The 17,359-nt window shown below is 50.9% G+C and overlaps 1 protein-coding gene across 7 annotated transcripts; it reads left to right on the forward strand.

Moving 5' to 3' along the window:
- The first annotated feature begins 952 nt into the window (after nucleotides 1–952).
- On the forward strand, nucleotides 953–15,943 carry CAPG (capping actin protein, gelsolin like). 7 transcript variants are annotated; one of them, XM_058683513.1, is made up of 10 exons: nucleotides 953–1,036; nucleotides 10,133–10,168; nucleotides 10,347–10,519; nucleotides 10,615–10,769; nucleotides 10,976–11,143; nucleotides 12,336–12,485; nucleotides 12,805–12,897; nucleotides 13,351–13,483; nucleotides 15,120–15,208; nucleotides 15,765–15,943. In XM_058683513.1, exons 2-10 carry the CDS (start codon nucleotides 10,146–10,148, stop codon nucleotides 15,828–15,830), a joined length of 1,050 nt encoding a protein of 349 aa, XP_058539496.1. In that variant the 5' UTR covers nucleotides 953–1,036; nucleotides 10,133–10,145; the 3' UTR covers nucleotides 15,831–15,943. The 7 variants fall into 7 exon arrangements, with proteins under 7 accessions (XP_058539496.1, XP_058539499.1, XP_058539500.1 ...); XM_058683516.1 differs by lacking the exon at nucleotides 953–1,036 and adding an exon at nucleotides 1,231–1,283; XM_058683517.1 differs by lacking the exon at nucleotides 953–1,036 and adding an exon at nucleotides 1,302–1,453.
- The last annotated feature ends 1,416 nt before the right edge of the window (nucleotides 15,944–17,359 follow it).

Here is a 17,359-nt window from a genome sequence, read left to right on the forward strand (position 1 = left end):
TCTCTGATTCTTGTGAGGACAAGGCTCTTGCTGATATTACAACCCAGATTACCCTATTTTTAAGGCCAGCAGTTTGGCCATGGAGACACTCAGATGCCTGCTAGTCTGCATTCTCTGAAGAAAACGTCCCATCTTGCTCTGGTCCAGAAATTTTAACACGTGGATTGACTTAGTTCCACTGCCCAACTTGCTGCCTCCTGGGTGGGGCCTTGACCCTAAAGCCTGAGCCTTATCTCTAATGAGCCTGTGGACCAGCCCTGGGCCAGGGCAGACCTGTGTCCAGGACAGACAGACCAGAGTCCTAGGCTGAGGAGCACGAGTGTGGCTAACTGGGTGCCCACCTTCTCCTGGGGCACACACAGACTCTGCTTCATGCCTCTACAAGGATTCAGAAGGAAATGGAAGCTTCCCTTACACTGCCCCTACTTCCCGTTCCTATGTGACCTGAGTCCCATCCCTGTGCAAGCCACCTGTGCTCTCAGGGCCTCAGTACCCTCCTTTAGAAGGTGTGCGAGCAAGTTGGACAAGACTAGCTCTAGGGTCCTATGATGTGAAGTAGGCAAGATGCCCCTGGGTTGAGCCAGAACCACCCTTCTTTTTATGTTTGTTTTCATTTTTTAAAGTAGGCTCTATGCTCAATGTGGGGCTCGAACTCACAATCCCAGGATCATGAGTCGCATGCTCTACCGAGTGAGCCATCCAGGCGCCCCGAACCACCCTTCATTTTATGGCTGATCCTCAGAGCGCCCAGTGCCCAGACTGTGTCAGTAAACATCTGGTGAACAAGAAGAACGACCCAAGGTAGACTCGAGAGGTATTTGGCCTGCAGGACACAGCAAAGAATGTTTCCTAGACCCCAGACACTCCCTCATTAGCTTAAAAAAAAAAACAACCAAATCAAATGGATGCTTTCTGGGCAAGGAGAAAGACAAGTCTGGGGGAGGAGGAAAAAGTCCTGCAGAGGCAGTGACCCCACCCAGGAAATGTGACTAACCCACAGAGGCTGGGGGCAGGCAGACACGAACGCCGGAGGCTGGTGAGTGTGGTAGTTTTCCCCGGGCTCTCCGTGCAGAGAGGCCAGCCCCTCAGCACTGTCCCCCGCGAGGGAGGGGACAAGGGTCTGCAGGGTGGGGACAGAAGGGGGGGGTGGGGAGCATGTGGGCGGGGCAGCCAGGGAAGGGACCTCGTGAAGTGAGAAGCTGGGTGAGGCGGGGCGGGAGGCAGAAGAGCCTGAAAAGCAGAAGAGGGAGGAAGAAGAGCTGCGGAAAGGTGAAAGTGGCAAGGTGGCTGGAGGGAGAGTGGGCCCCTGGGACTTGCTGGCTGGGACCCTCTTAGAGGGGTGAGGGCTGGCCGCCAGGGTCTGGAAACAGAGACTCGCATTTCTGGAAGCCGCTTTGTCCAGGACTTCTGGTCCCCCAGCCCGCTTTCCTGGCAGCTTTGTGCCAGGCTCCAGGTACATGTATTGTCTGTCTGGAGCCCCACGGCTGCCCCGGAGGAAGGTGGGTTGGGCTCGGGATACAGACAAACAACTCCAGGGTCAGGCGTGTCCGGGCTGGTGGGAGAGGTGGTGCCCGACCTCCTGCCAGATTTGAGGATGCCTGTCCCTAAGACGGGGCTGGCCCGACCGACCGTAGACTGGTGGACTGCAGTGGTGGGGGGAGGGGGAGAGCAGGACTTCCTTCCCAGCAGGAATTCAAACTGTAGCACGGTGCACTGTTTTGCAAATTCAGCAAGACTTCTGCTGGAGTCTGGTCCTTGGCCTGGGGTAGGGGAAGGGGAGAAGAAGGGAGGGGAAGGTGGAGGAGGGATCCCACTTGGTGTCAGGGGAAAGAGCACTGGCCAAGGAGTCCCCAGGCGAGGCCTCTGGACCCAGCTCCTTTCCTGAATGCCCCCATCCCAGGCTGGAAAGACTTGTTGCCGTTTCTAGAGTTGACACTCACCCTTCTACCCTCTCTTGGGGAGAGGGGTAGGGGCAGTTTCATTTTATAACTAGGGGCAAATGGACTGTGAGGTGAAGGGACCTGTAGCGATCAACAGAGTCAGTGTCTGAGGAGGGCAGAGAGATCACCGGGGGACTGCTGTCGCTCTGACAGTTGTCAAGCATTGCCTTAAAAGTACGCATCATGGTGACACCTCGCCCCGCAGGTCCCCCAGGGTGTCCTCAAAGGCAAGTCCTTTCCTAAGTCCGGGTTGTGGATGCTCCGTGTGCATCCTGCCCAACCCCTGGCCCCTTGACAGTCTCACTGGATTCCCCAGCCTCTGCTTTCTGCCTCCGGGGCTGCAGCGTGTCCCAGCCTGTGAAATCTCTCTCTCTCTCTCTCTCTCTCTCTCTCTCTCTCTCTCTCTCTCTCTTTCTCTCTCTCTGGCTCCAGCTGCTCTAGTGAGCCCCCACAGGTCCTGTGCCTCTGATGCACCCTCTGAGCGCCTGCAGGGTGCCAAGCACAGGGTGGGGCTTGCAGCAGTGGGAAAGTTTTCCCTTCTTCCCGTCTAAGGAGTTTGGCCAGTCTATTGAATTGATATAAGACAGATTAATAGGAGAAAACCAAAAGTTTAATAATGTATATACCTCTTGAATACTTGGGAGAGACCCAGGAAAACTCCCTGAAATGAAGCCATCACCTTAAATAACCATCTCTGCTAAAGACAAGAGATGCTGGGGGTCTGTTACGGGAGGTTACCGGGAAGGGCGTGGTAAACAAGGGCAAGATTGTTATGCAGGTTTACATGGCTGCTTTCTCCTTTGATAAGTGAGAAGCTGGGTGGGGCGGGCTGGGAGGCACTGGAGCCTGAAAAGCAGAAGCGGGAGGAAGGAGAGCTGCGGAAAGGTGAAAGTGGCGAGGTGGGTGAGGGAAAGTCGGCCCCTGGGACTTGTTGGCTGGGACCCTCGTAGGCCAGTGAGGGCTGGCCACCAGGGTCTCCCTTCCTGATCTAGTGGGGAGATACCCTCACCTATGGAGATTTCCTTATAAATGTAAACATCTCCTACATAGGGCAACTTCTACTTGGTTTTCAGAACTTCACCTGTATCTGCAGCTTCTTAAAAATAGTCATTTTAAAAGAAAAAGAAAGAAAGAAAACTAGCCAGTTTAAAATATAATCATCGGGCCAAAGAGGCTTATTTTGGGGCGGTATATTTTACTCCCCTTCAGGTTCCAGCTAGAGAGGCAAAATACAGTCTCTGCTCAAAAGGCCTTTATAGTCTAGTGGGGGAGGCTGGCAGATCCATAACTTAGTGCACTATGGCAAAATGGGAGGAAGCAAAGGTTTTAACCTAAAAGGTATATATGGAGGAGGCTGCCTTGTGAGGTGGTGAGTTCCCCATCACCAGAAGTGTTCAAGAGGAGGATGGTGAGGGATGCCATAGAAGGGATTCTTGCACTGTGTGTGTATGGGCATGTGTTGGGAGGCAGATGCAGAGCATTAGGCTCCTTCTGATGCTGACATCTGTGATTCTGTGACATTCTCCACCTAGAGAAAGTTTGCCTGTGGCCCCGCTGGGTGTGACGGCTCCCTCCTTGCCTGCCCCCTCCAGTTAGACCATGAGACATGGATGGTTCTTCCTCATTTCTGTGCCCCTACCATTCTCACCACCCTCATTATGCCCAGTGCCACGTTCCCAGGGTAGACTTTGTGTGGAATTGAATAGACCCTGTCGTGGGCCACTTGAATGCAGGAGGGTCAGGCAAGTCTGCTGCTCTGGCTGAGGCGTGAAGCTATAAGACACCTGCAAACAGAGACTGAAGTACACGCTCCTGAGTGAGGGGGCTGCTGGGAGAAGTCCCAGAAGGCTGAGGCTACTGAATGTCCTGGAAGGCTCCTTGGACAGCTGGGGTTTGGTACGGGCCTGGAGGGTGGTGTGGCGTTGATGGACAAGGGGTGGATGTGCTACTGAGAAAGCTCAAGGAGCTGTGGCCTTGGGCAGAGTGGCTGGAAGGGAGCCGGGGGTGGGGGGGTGGGGGTGGGCAGGGATCCGATGGGACAGCAGGAGTTTCAGCCCTGAGTGAGTCACCTGGGACTTCTCAAACACGATGTCCAGGCTGCATCCCAGAGAGTCTGATTTTAACTTGTCTGGTGTGTGGCCCGGACATTGGGATTTTTTTGAGCTTGATGATTCTAACATACGGGCAGGGGTGAGATGCCTTTCTGGACAGTTAACTGGCAGCACAGAATCACCTGGAACATATGTTCAAAATGCAGATGCACAGGCCCCTCTCCACACCTGTGGAATCAAAATCTCCAGGCCTGGAACTGGAGCATCTGTGTTTTTATAGGATCCCAGGGTAACTTGAACAGGCTGCCAGGGTGATGAAGAAGCAGGCGGCCAAGCCCCTTTCGTCAAAACCCTGCAGTGGCTCTGGGAGGCCTGTAGTCCCGCCCATGGGCTACCTGCTTTTGAGTTATGGCCCGAGCTCTCAGATCGGTAGCACAGAAGGAAAAATAGTAAAGCTAACAGTTGACCCTCTTGTCTTGTCTGTCACACCATCTCTGTTCCCCAGCTCTTTCCACTGGCTGGGGCGTGGTGCGTGGGGGTAGGGCAGCCGCTTCCCTGCTTCGGACCTGAGTCACAGGCTGAGCAGTCTGCTGTAGGGGATGTGGGCATGGCATGTGACCTGTGAATGGAGAAACATTAAGGGTTCCTTCCCCAAACTACCTACCCCCCACTGCCTTCTGCTTTGGGAAAGTGCGGTTCTGAAAAAACGCCTCCAGCAATGTTGTTAGTTGGGAATGGAAAAGAAGTCATGATTCACCTGGCATCTTACATCCATTACCACTGCTCCTGTTTCTGTTCTGTTTTCCACTCAGACTCAACCCCCTCTAAAGAGGGCTCTTGACCCTTCCCGCTTCCTTGGGCCCTAAGAATCTCCCTATGGTGCCAGTTTGCCTCCTCCTTGAAATCCCCCAGGCCCTTACCCTGTGTCACAGAGGCTCACCTTACAAAAGTGCTGTTCACGTGCACAGTGTGAATTGTGTTGCAGTGGTTGGTAGTGTGGGCTGTGCATTTTAATTATTTTTTTAATGTTTTACTTATTTTTGACAGAGAGAGAGAGACAGAGCATGAGCGGGGGAGGGTCAGAGAGAGAGGGAGACACAGAATCCGAAGCAGGCTCCAGACTCTGAGCCGTCAGCACAGAGCCTGATGCGGGGCTCAAACTCACAGACCGCGAGATCATGACCTGAGCCGAAGTCGGACGCTCAACCGACTGAGCCACCCAGGCACCCCGTGGGCTGTGCATTTTAAGCCAAAAAAAAAAAGAAAAAAAGAAACTCTCTAGTAATGGGAATATAGGAAAGAGACAGTGAGTGGAGCTGAAGTTACTGCATTTGCCGAATTAAAAAAATATATTTTGTAAGTGTTTGCCTTTACCATTCTTTTTTTTTCCTGGGTAAGCTGTCCAAAAAAGGTTGCTCTCATTGAACCTATAGAAGAAACATGATGTTTAGGGGTTGGGGAAGAAAAATTTCCTCTGCCCCTCAAGGTCCTTCTAGCTGGACTTAGAATCATATTGACATGAGACATATTAACAGGAGAAAATCAAATTTAATAGTGTACATATGGGGGAATCCACACAGACATGGAAATTCCAAACACAGGGGAGCAACAAGACTGAGGAACTAAGGAGAGGGGTAGAGTTTAAGGATACAAAGGGGAGAAAGACCATTAGCAGGAAGGTGAAGGGAGATGCTTGGAAAACCAAGGTCACCCTATGATGTAGGTAAGTTTCTTAGGTCAAGAAAAATCTGTTAAAGGCTCTCTTCCTGGTGTAAGCAGGCAGATAAGGGAGAGATAAACCACTTTTCCTGAATTGGTTGTGTTTTGGTTGCTTTTAACTCAAAAATAATGTTCATACCAAAGTGGCCCATCTTGGAATGGCCTGCACTTGGCCCTTGCAGAGAAGCATTTGAGGGGAAGCTGGGCATACAGAAGTGAGAGTTGATGCCTGGGAATGGGTGGGATTCCCCAGGGGGAGTTGAGAATTAGGGAAGGAACTAAGTGTTAGCTCTAGAAAGATTTTGTGTTTCTGTGTTTGTTTTTGGTAGGTGCCTTTTATCAGGTTGAGGAAGTTCCTTTTTATTCCTAGTTTGGTGAAAGTTTTTTTGTTTTGTTTTGTTTTGTTTTGTTTTGTTTTTTAAATATGTTTTTGGCCTTTGTACTGCTTCCAACAGCTTTTTTTTTTTAATTTTTTAAATGTTTATTTACTTCTGAGAGAGAGAGACAGATCACGAGTTGAGGAGGGGGAGAGAGAGAGAAGGAGACACAGAATCTGAAGCAGGCTCCAGGCTCTGAGCTGTCAGCACAGAGCCCAACGCGGGGCTCAAACTCACAAACTGTAAGATCATGACCTGAGCCGAAGTTGGAGGCTTAACTGACTGAGCCACCCAGGTGCCCCGGTTTTGGTTTTTAAGTCAGGAATTGATGTCAAATTTTAGTAAATGCTTTTTCTGAATCTATTGAGATGGTTATATACATGCACACACACGTATATATTGTCAATGCAACATACATATATATACATACATATGTATATACATATACATACATATATACATGTACATATTGTCAATACAAAATGAACAAACCTTTTAGAATCTCTAAAAGAAAGAAAGAGAGTTTTATTTCAGCTCAAGTTAGGACAGCTAGACAGCTACCCTGGAGACACTCTTCACAAGGAAGAAAGTGCTCCAGAGAATGAACAGTTTTTACAGGATTATATACTTTTCTATATCTTGCAAAAGCTCAAGAGATTAGAGATTAACATATAGGCAGGAACCATGAGGTTTTTTTCAGATAATTATTTTTTTTAAGTTTATTTTGGGAGAGACAGAGACAGTGAGTGGGGGAGGGTCAGAGAGAGAGGGAGACACAGAATCCCGAGTGAGTCAGACGGTTGAGTGACCGACTCAGCCACCCAGATGCCCCCAGATTTCTTTCTAAGTCAGCATGACTGTACGTCAACTTTGTTTAAACCAAAAACCTGTAAGTGAAATAAGTCAGAGAAAGACAAATATTGTATGATTTCACTCATATGTGAAATTTAATAAACAAAACAGATGAACATAGGGGAAGGGGAAGAGAGAGAGGGAGAGCAGCAAACCGTAAGAGACTCTTAACTATAGAGAACAAACTCAGGGTTGCTGGAGGGGAGGTGGGGCAGAGGGATGGTATAAATGGGTGATGGGTGTTAAGGAGGGTACTTGTGATGAGCATTGGGTGTTCTTTGTAAGTAATGAATCACTAAATTCTACTCCTGAAGTCAATTTTACCATATGGTAACTAACTAGCATTTAAATAGAAATTTGAAATTAAAAAAGAAAAGTAAACAAAAAAACAAAACAAAACCCAAAGGTCTGATTTATGGCTCACCCATACACTGTACACCTGCCTTATAAATGAGTAGCCTAAAGGAAACCCTCTTGGGGCACCTGGGTGGCTCAGTTGTTTAGGCGTCTGACTTTAGCTCAGGTCATGATCTTGTGGTCTGTGGGTTTGAGCCCTGTGTCTGGCTCTGTGCTGACAGCTCAGAGCCTGGAGCCTGCTTCAGATTCTGTGTCTCCCTCTCTCTCTGCCCCTCTCCTGCTGACACTCTGTCTCTATCTCTCTCTCTCTCAAAAATAAACATTAGAAAAAAAAAAAAATAAAGGAAGCCATCTTGCCCTTATGATATCAATCAATTCTCCTACTTCCTGCATTCCTTAACATTAAAACTCATGGTTCTGGGGCTCACCGGGTGGCTGAGTGAGTTAAGTAAGTATCTGACTTGTTTTTGGCTCAGGTCATGATTTCATGGTTTCATGGGTTCGAGCCCTGTGGCTGGCTCTGTGCTGAGTGTAGAGCCTGCTTGGGATTCTCTCTCTCCCTCTCTCTGACCCTCCCCTGCTTGCCTTCTTTCTCTCTTTCAAAATAAACAAATAGACATAAAAAAAAGAGAGAAATCTAAAATGGCTTCCTTTGTAGATCAGGTTTTTAGAGGTTTTTTTTCATATATATAATTAATAAGGTGAATTATATTGATTTTCAGATTTTTAAAAATCGTATTTAATTTTATTATTTTTTATTTTTTAAACTTTTAAACAAAACTTTTTTTAAGTTTATGTATTTATTTTGAGAGAGAGAGAGAATGTGGGGAAAGGGGAGAGAGAGAGGAAGGGAGAGAATCCCAAGCAGGCTCAGCACCAGTGCAGAGCCTGACGGGGATGATGGGGGTGGGGGTGGGTGCAGCTCGCACTCTTGAACCAGGAGATCATGACCCCAGCCAAGGTTGGATGCTTAACTGACTGAGCCACTCAGGCACCGTTGATTTTCAGATGTTAAGCCAACTTTGCATTCTGGGGATAAACCCCATTTAATCATGGTGACTTATACTTTTTATATATTATCGATTTGCATATGCTAAAATTTTTTTTGTAAATTTTTTTAATGTTTATTTTTCAGAGAGAGAGAGAGAGAAGGAGAGAGAGAGAGTGGGGGAGGGGCAGAGAGAGAGGGAGACACAGACTCTGAAGCAGCCTCGAAGCTCTGAGCTGTTAGCACAGAGCCTGATGTGGGGCCCAAACTCACAAACCTTGAGATCATGACCTGGGCTGAAGTTGTCTGCTAAGCAGAATGAGCCACCCAGGTGCCCCCATATGCTAAAATTTTGTTAATATATTTAAAAAAAATTTTTTTTTAACTTTTATTCAGTATTGAGAGACAGAGCGTGAGTGGGGGAGGGGCAGAGAGAGCAGGAGAAAGAATCCCAAGCAGGATCCAGGCTCTGAGCTGTCAGCACAGAGCCCAACGTGGGGCTTGAACTCACAAATGGTGAGATCATGACCTGAGCTGAAGTTGGCTGCTCAACCGACTGAGCCACCCAGGTGCCCCGTATTTTGTTAGTATTTTTTATGTCTATGCTCATGAAGGACATTGGTCTAGTCTTTTCTTTTATAACATATTTATCTGGTTTGTTATATCAGGTTAATGTTGGTGGCATAGGATGAACTGGGAAGTATCTCTCCTATTTTCTGCAAAAGTTTGTGTAGAATTGGTATTATGTCTTCCTTAAATTTTTGGTAAAATGTACCAGGACTGGAATTGGGGGGTGTGGGGACAGGTGGCTTGAGTACAAATGCAACTTCTTTAATATATATTAGAACTATTCAGGTCATCTATTTTTTCATGAGTGAACTTTCATAATTTGTATCCTTTAAGGAATTTGCCCATTTCATGTATGTTGTTGAATATATTGGCATAAGTTTTTGTAATATTCTCTTTATCCTTTTAATATTTGTAGAATCTGCAGTGGGTTACCTTTCTTATTTACGAATTGTAAATTTGTGTCATCTTCCTAATTTGTCTAAAGGTTGATCAATATTATTGATTTTTTTCCCAAAAACCAGCTTCATTGACTTTCTCTCTTTTTTATTTCTATTAATTTCTGCTCTTACTTTTATTATTTACTGTCTTCTGATTATTTCGTGTTTAATTTGCTTTTCCTTCTTTGGTGTTTCTATGGTGTTTCTGTAACTTAAGTTATTGATTTTAGACTTTTCTAATATAAGCAGTTATTGCTTAGAGAGCCGTATGTCGCCTCATGCAACACCCAGAGTTAGGGGCTGGAAGCAGAAGAGAGGCATGGCTGAGAGGTCACAGCAAGGGGAAGACACTGGCCAGTTGGCCCAGGAGTCAGAGACCTAGTTTTTTGTTTTCGTTTTTTAAAGACAGAGAGAAAGAGAGTGTGAGTGCGTGAGCAGGGGAGCAGGGCAGAGGAAGAGAGAGAGAGAGAGACAGAACCCCAAGCAGGCTCCACGCTCCATGCAGAGCTCGACTCAGGGCTCGATCCCATGACCTTGGGATCTTGACCTGAGCTGAAATCAAGAGTCAGATGCTCAACTGACTGAGCCACCCGGATGCCCCAGAGACCTAGTTTTCATTAGCCATTCATAAGCTTTGTGACTTTGAACTTCAGACTTTCTAAGCCTCAGTTTCTTTGCCTGCATAATGGAGCCAGGGTAATCTCCTCTTGTGCTATTGGAGATGAAGTAGTTAATGTATATGATTGTATGTGACACCTGGAATGCCCCCCCCCCCCCAGACCAATGTGAAGGGTGGTTGTCATAACATTTGTAATCATAATGCCTTCTTCTGTCTTTTCAGAACCGGAAACAGCATGTATACGCACCTCCCCCAGAGGTAGGCTGTGCCCCCTCCCCTCTCATCGCTCCCCTGCTTCGCCCCCAAGGGCTCCTCACAGCTCCCCTCACCCCCACACCACAGCCCCTTGGCCCACCCAGGTCTGCCCAGCTCTCTCTGCTTGGGTCCACTCCTCATGGGCCCTGGCCAGCACTGCCAACCCTCTTCCCTCCTGCAGCGGCTCTCCGTTCCCAGCCTCGGTGCAGGATCCTGGCCTGCACGTATGGCGGGTGGAGAAGCTGAAGCCAGTGCTGGTGGCACGTGAGAATCAGGGCATCTTCTTCTCGGGGGACTCCTACCTAGTGCTGCACAACGGCCCGGAGGAGCTCTCCCACCTGCACCTGTGGATAGGTAAGGGAGCTGGGGGACGAGTTGGGGGTGTGGCCTGGCCCGGAGTCGGGCATGGGTCTCATGGGCCTGGCTCTGCCGCTTCCCACCCACCCCAGGCCAGCAGTCATCCCGGGATGAGCAGGGGGCCTGTGCCGTGTTAGCTGTGCATCTCAACACCCTGCTCGGGGAGCGACCCGTGCAGCACCGAGAGGTGCAGGGCAACGAGTCCGACCTCTTCATGAGCTACTTCCCGCGTGGCCTCAAGTACCAGGTCAGAGCCCGCCTCCCAGCACCCTTACCCTGTGGCTCCTCTCAGAGCCCCACCTCCTTCCAGCCGGTTCTCACCCTGCAAAAAAGGCCCAGGTACCCTCCGGCCTGGGTCCTCCCCCACCTATCTGCCCATCTCCTGCCGGGAGTGGGTGCGGTGGGCTGCGGGCCTCCTGTCAGTGCTCTCAGGTCGTCCGGTCTGGGCTGCAGGAAGGTGGAGTGGAGTCAGCATTTCACAAGACCTCTCCGGGGGCCACTCCAGCTGCCATCAAGAAACTGTACCAGGTGAAGGGGAAGAAGAACATCCGTGCCACCGAGCGGCCGCTGAGCTGGGACAGCTTCAACACCGGGGACTGCTTCATCCTGGACTTGGGCCAGGTGGGCAGGTGGGGTGGGGCTGAGCACTGTATCGGCATAAGGGGGCAGGGACCAGGAGGCCGGGGAGAAGGGGAGCAGCAGCTCCGGCCATTAGCAAACATCTTATATTCCAAAGGACAGAAACTTCCCTCTGCCATCCAGCCATGGTGTCTAACACTGGAAGCTACTCTCTTCTTCTCGTGGAGCCTTTGTAGTTCTGAGTTAGCTGCCAGCCACACCATTCGTTAATGTTGTTCACTCAGCGAGTCTGTGATGCCCACCCTGAGCCAGCGTGGGCACTACGAATTGTCTGCCCTTGGGAGGCTGCCGAGACAGGCTTGTCACTTGCTGTAATGTACGGTAGGATGTGATGAGGGCTCTAAGAGAGGCAGGGGCATGTGCTGAGGGAGTTTGGGGCAGGGAGACGTCCCTCTAGCTTGAGCTGAAGCCCTTGTCCCAGGAAGGTGCCATTTGACTAGACCTTTACGGAGGGGGAAATACCTTTTGAGGTGAAAGGACAGGTGAGCTGAGGCTGAGGCATTGAGGTGGGGGAAGGTGCAGGCATGCTGACAGCAGGGAAGGGTCTAGCTTGACTGGGACCCTGAGTGGGGACAGGCGCAATGGGAGCAAAAATTGTTAAGTTGCCTGAGACATAGGTCAGGAGACTGTCTGAGGAGTCTGGACCACATCTTGTGCTGAAGGTTTGAGGCAGGAAGCCAACCCAGAAGCAGTTAGGAGTGTTGGCAGCAGTGAGCTAGAGGGAGGGGACCAGCTCAGCAGGGTGCAGGTAGCAGTGTGAGACACTGGGCTCAAAGATGGCATTGACCCATTCACTCATTCATTCATTCGTTCATTCAATACTTATTTTCTGCCTAAATACATGCCAGTCTCTGTTTTAGTCCTGGGCATGCAGCAGTGAACAAAGCAAAGCAAAACAAAACAAAACACCCATGCCCTAATGAAGCTTACTTTCTAGCCAGGGGAGCTAGATTACAAACGAGATAAAGACCTTTAAGTATATGCGGATAAGCAATGTGGAGAAACATAAATCAGGAAGGAATGGGGGCTGGGCGGAGAATTACTCTTGCCAAGAGTGTCGCTTCAGGAGGCAGTTCATCAGGAAACACTCCCCACCCCCCAGCGCCCCCCCCCCCCCCCCCCATCCAGTCAACAGGATGGATGCAAGCAGCTGAGCCTCTGTATTTCCCTCCAGAACATCTTCGCCTGGTGTGGTGGAAAATCCAACATCCTGGAGCGCAATAAGGCACGAGACCTTGCCCTGGCCATTAGGGACAGTGAACGACAGGGCAAGGCCCAGGTGGAGATTGTCACTGATGGGGAAGAGCCTGCTGAGATGATCCAGGTCTGGGGACATTAGGGTGGGCAGCCGGGAGAAGCTGGGGTGAGGAGGGTGGTCAGTAGAGGATGGCAGGGGTAGGGGTGGGCGGTCTGGGGTACTGCTTAGGGCTGTGGCTAGCTCACTGGGTGCCCTCGTGTGACTCAGAGTAATGTATCCCTCTGGGCGGATGGACCAGTGGCCTCACTCACCCCTGCCGGGTGTCCTTGTGCAGGAGGCAGTTAGTCCCCTGCCAGAGGTGGTGGCCTTGGGCATGATGGGTTGGGAAGGTTTGGGGCAGGTGCCCAGGAATCCCTGGAAACCTGGCCTGCCCTGGCCCCTGTAGGTCCTGGGTCCCAAGCCTGCTCTGAAGGAGGGGAACCCTGAGGAAGACCTGACAGCTGACCGGACAAACGCCCAGGCCGCGGCTCTGTATAAGGTGGGCACTGTGGGCCTGCGCTGTGCCCAGGCAGGGGCTGCTGAAAGGAGAAGAGAAAGCCCCGGGAACAGGAACGTTGAGCCGGGCAGCACGGTGGTTTATTCAGGGCTTGGTGTGAGGTGAGGATGTGAAATGGACAGATGTCTGGCCCTCCTGAGGAGATAAAAGCCACTTCACTTGTGGCCCATTGTTGGAGAAGGAGGTCTGAAGCCAAAGCTGAGCTTTACTTTTTCAGATTCTTTGCATTCATTTGTAATTTGGAATCCACCTAAGTGGAGGCGGGGCCTCGGTGCTACAGTGATTGAGGGTGATGTGAGGGGTGGGGTGCCTACGATTTGCCCGTCAGTGCTATCTGCCCCGAGTCCTCAGGCTGGGGCCGTGGTGCAGGGGTGGAGTTTAGGGCTGTGTTTTGGGAGCAGGGGGTGGGATCTGGCACTGCCCATCCTCCCCCAGGTCTCCGACGCCACTGGACAGATGAACCTGACCAAGGTGGCCGACTCCAGTCCCTTTGCCCTCGAGCTGCTGCTGTCTGATGACTGCTTCGTGCTGGACAATGGGCTCTGTGGCAAGATCTACATTTGGAAGGGTACATGTGGCTTCTCCATGCTAGCCCAACACCGCCGAAGCTGCTCTGAGCTGGGCACGCTTCCCGTTGGAGGGCTCGGCCTGCCTGACTGCTTTCAAAACCAGCCCCAGGAAGGCCCTGAGGGCTTTGTGCTGTTCTCGGCCCCCCTAAATTCCAGGCAATGGTTCTGAAACTCAAGCATGCTTTAGAATCACTGGAGGGCCTCTTAAAACAGATGGCTACCTGCCTCCACCCCCCCGAGTTTGGATATCTAACCGGTTCCCAGGCCTTGCTGCTGGTCCAGGAGCACATTTTGAGGACCACTGTTCTAGAACACTCCTAGGCCCTTGAGGGCTGCTGGGATCCCAATCTTGCCATTCTGCCCATGGGGTGCGACAGAGAGATTTTAGGTAAATTAAATCCCACTTTATGCACTGGGAAATGAACTAGTAGAACTTGTTTTTCCAAGAGATTGTATTGGCTGGGGATAGAAACACTGTTGTGTGTAAACTTGTCCACTTGGTTTAACTCTGAAAATGTTGAAACAAAACTCGGAGCCTCTGAGTGACCCTGGGGGCCTCTTTACTTCTCCACGCTTGCCTTTTCTTGAGCGTGTCTTATCTCCCTGACCAGATTATACGTTTCCCGAAAGCAGGAACCGTATCATCTCTAGTGTCGTGACTAAATAGCATTTGCTCAATAGATATTTGTGGGGACAACCGAAGCCAAGAGAAACCCCCGGCCCTAGGAAGGAAGATGAGGAAGGATAAGGTGTTCCAAGGATAGCTGCTACTAGCCAGTAATACTCCCGCTTCGGGGAAGGGCCAGAGCGGCCGACAGCATGGTGGCTTCCTACGAGTTGGGCGGGGATGGGTGGAGATTGTGCACTGGGGCTGCCACGGGGTCCCTTTCCCATGGGACCAGTTCCAGGCATGAGAGGTTCCCAGATACCCACGGAAGGGAATTTAACCCCAAGCAAAGAACCGAACCATTCTGGAAAGAGAAACCGGAGAAGAAAACAAACAAACAAACAAATAAGAACGCTGGGAGCCAAGAAGAGAAGTACTTTGCCTTAAGCTGGAGTATAGCTTGCATTAAAGGAACTGCCCACAGGAGGAAATGGATAACTGGATGCTCTTCCTTTTTATAAGGTCTTTGGTGGCCTACTTAATGGCCTACGTACCATTAGGCTGAGGTCGGCTATCTGGCATTGTGGGAGGAAGACTAATCACACCCTTTGTCCTAGTTTTACACAAAAGACTTGATACTTGTTGATACTTGTCAGCGGTACAGTTGATAGGCTCCAGAGGTGAGGTGTCCTGGGGCGGGGCTCTAGATTTAGGGTCTCATGCCACGGGAACACTAGCTCTCTCTCTGAATATGTGGGCCCCCGGTCCGAGCAGAAGGTTTTGATTAGAGGAGGCGGAAAGAGCAGCTTTCATATCACTTGGAGCTGCTGGGTTGAGAAAAGTCTCAAGAGGTTGACCTCACGGCTCCAAAGACCTCCTCAGGGTCTTGCAACCCTCCTGGTCCGTTTATTTAAAAAGTGGCCGGCTGTTCTATGGACCTCCCCTTAAATTTCCTTGAGAAAATGGGATGTGAACTAGAGAGAATCCCTGCTCTTAAAAAACAAAAAATCCCCTTCCTATTGATCCAGGGCGAAAAGCTAACGAGAAGGAGCGGCAGGCAGCTCTCCAGGTGGCGGAGGACTTCATCTCTCGCATGCGCTATGCCCCCAACACTCAGGTGAGGAGGCGCCTTGTGCCCCAACTCCCCCTCCTGGGACTCTTCTCATGGCCTCTTGCCCCAAAGACTGGGGGAAGAGGGCAGGAAATCCTCGAGCACAGTCAGGAGCAGTCTGACCTCCCTACCATCCAGTGGGAAAGCCCCTCTTAATCCTTCAACATTTAAAAGCAAGAGGATGCTGGGCAGCCCCTCCCTGGCAGCCCAGAGAGCGGGTGTGCCTTCGCAGAGCTTGTGTGTCTCCTCTGGGCCATTGTCCCTGGCCCGTACACCCCCTGTTGCGCCAGCAACAGGACTCCATGAGTCTTTCCGAAGGCTCATCTGTGACTAGTGCGTCTATCAAACTGCACACACGAGTTCTTGAGGTGATGTTTTCTCAGCTCATGTCCCCGTAATCTTCTTTCTCATCTCTTGGCTTACCTGGAGAAGCATTCCTGGCCCGGAGACCAATGTGGACTCAGGGCTGGGGCCCAGCACCCACCTCTGTGGCTTTGTCCTTGCCTGGTGGAGGCCAGGGTGGAACCTTGTGGGCTATCCTTCTCCCCTGTTCTTCCTGCAGGTGGAGATTCTGCCCCAGGGCCGCGAGAGTCCCATCTTCAAGCAATTCTTCAAGGACTGGAAATGAGAGTGGGCATCTCCCTGCCCCTGGCCTCCTACCCGCTTTCTCCTGCTCTGGCTGCCTGGTCAGTGCTGAGGTGCCCGTGAGGACGTTCAATAAAGGAGACAAGTGCCTCCCCAGCTCGCTGCTGTCAGCTAATTCTCACTCCCCCCCCGTCCACCAGGGCTTACCCACACACTGGGGCAGAGGAGGACCGACCCAGTGATGATCCCCCTACCCGCTGACTTTGCATGATTGAGGCAGAGGGGCCAGGATTCCCTCTGGGCAGGTAGTGCTGTGAACCCAGTAGAGAAGCGGCACAGCACCAGGCCTCAGGATAGCTTTCAGCCAAGGGTTCAGTTCAGTCACGCATTCCCCACTGGGACAAGGTTGTGGCAATGGGCTTGGGATACATTTCTCTTCAAGCCAGTCTTTCCTCAGCTGCTGTAATTAACCATGGTGAGGCGGCTTCCAAACGACTCGCTTGCCGATCAAGAGGCTTGCTTCTCACTGCTGTGCAGAAGTCTGGCCTGTCACCTCATAGGCACATTGTATCATGTTAGGCCAATGAGCACAGGGTCTCTGTAGGGCTGGGGGAGAGCCCCACACTAGTGTGGAGAGTCACGGGTTCTGGTTTACACTCTGCCTCTATTTCATCCTGGGCAAGTTGCTTTTCCTTGTCTAGGAAAAGACAGACCTTAGTTCATTCTCTTGTGCAAAGGTGTGATGGCTGGAATATCAAAGAGCCTAGATAGCTAAATGGGAGGAGAACACAGTCACCCAATGTGGCCCCACCCTGGGGGGCAGGATCTAGGGTGGGAAAGAGCACGGATGGGTAAGCCTGGACTCGAGTTAATGAGGCCAGGCAGGGCTGTGACTATCCTGACCTGCCCTCACCCCTGGGCTCCAAGGGTTCTGTGGCTTCTGAGCTCTGACCTGCTGGATTCTTCCATCCCAAACAAATTCTGACCAAGTTCATCTTGTTGATTTCATGCAAAGCAGCACAGAAAAATCACCTCCCCTGCATAGCACCCCCAGCCTGCCCTCGGTGGAGCTGTCAGCCTATACAGACAGCATGTGCAGGGATGATTTGCAAAGGAGAGAGTGAGGGCTGCACCAAATCCATGGCTCCGACGTTTTTAGGGCGGCGAAGCATTTTGTCTCCCATGGAAGGTCTAGGTAGGCCCTTCTCAAGAAAAAAGCACAGGTTAAGACTTTTGCATCCACTTTCAGAGTGTTTCAGCACCCCCTCACCCTTCCTCAACAGAACCACAACTTAATCCCTGGACTGTGTTGTTGGTAATGTCCCAAGGTCTGAAGCTGAGTGCCCTGGAGACCATTACACGGGGAGTGACTTGATTATAAAGGACTGCCTCCCCTTCAGCTAGAGGCCCATGCGGACTGCTCCCTGAGCACGCTGCAGCCTGGGCATTCACCATCGGGTCTGCTGAGTTAGGATTCTGGTCTGAGAGCCAGGGGAAGGAATCTGCAGGAAGGGAACTATGGAACCTGACTCTGAAGTGGGGGCTGAGCTGTAGCCTTTCCGTGTTCCGGCT

This window comes from Neofelis nebulosa, chromosome 9 (assembly GCF_028018385.1).
Source record: "Neofelis nebulosa isolate mNeoNeb1 chromosome 9, mNeoNeb1.pri, whole genome shotgun sequence".
Classification (NCBI taxonomy): domain Eukaryota; kingdom Metazoa; phylum Chordata; class Mammalia; order Carnivora; family Felidae; genus Neofelis; species Neofelis nebulosa.

Excerpts from the sequence above, each read along its gene's own strand:
- CAPG (XM_058683511.1), top strand. The coding sequence starts at position 2,124 with ATGGTGACACCTCGCCCCGCAGGTCCCCCAGGGTGTCCTCAAAG. Across the intron at positions 13,484-15,119 it reads CAAGATCTACATTTGGAAGG|GGCGAAAAGCTAACGAGAAG; the intron begins GTACATGTGGCT and ends CTATTGATCCAG. Across the intron at positions 15,209-15,764 it reads GCTATGCCCCCAACACTCAG|GTGGAGATTCTGCCCCAGGG; the intron begins GTGAGGAGGCGC and ends TTCTTCCTGCAG.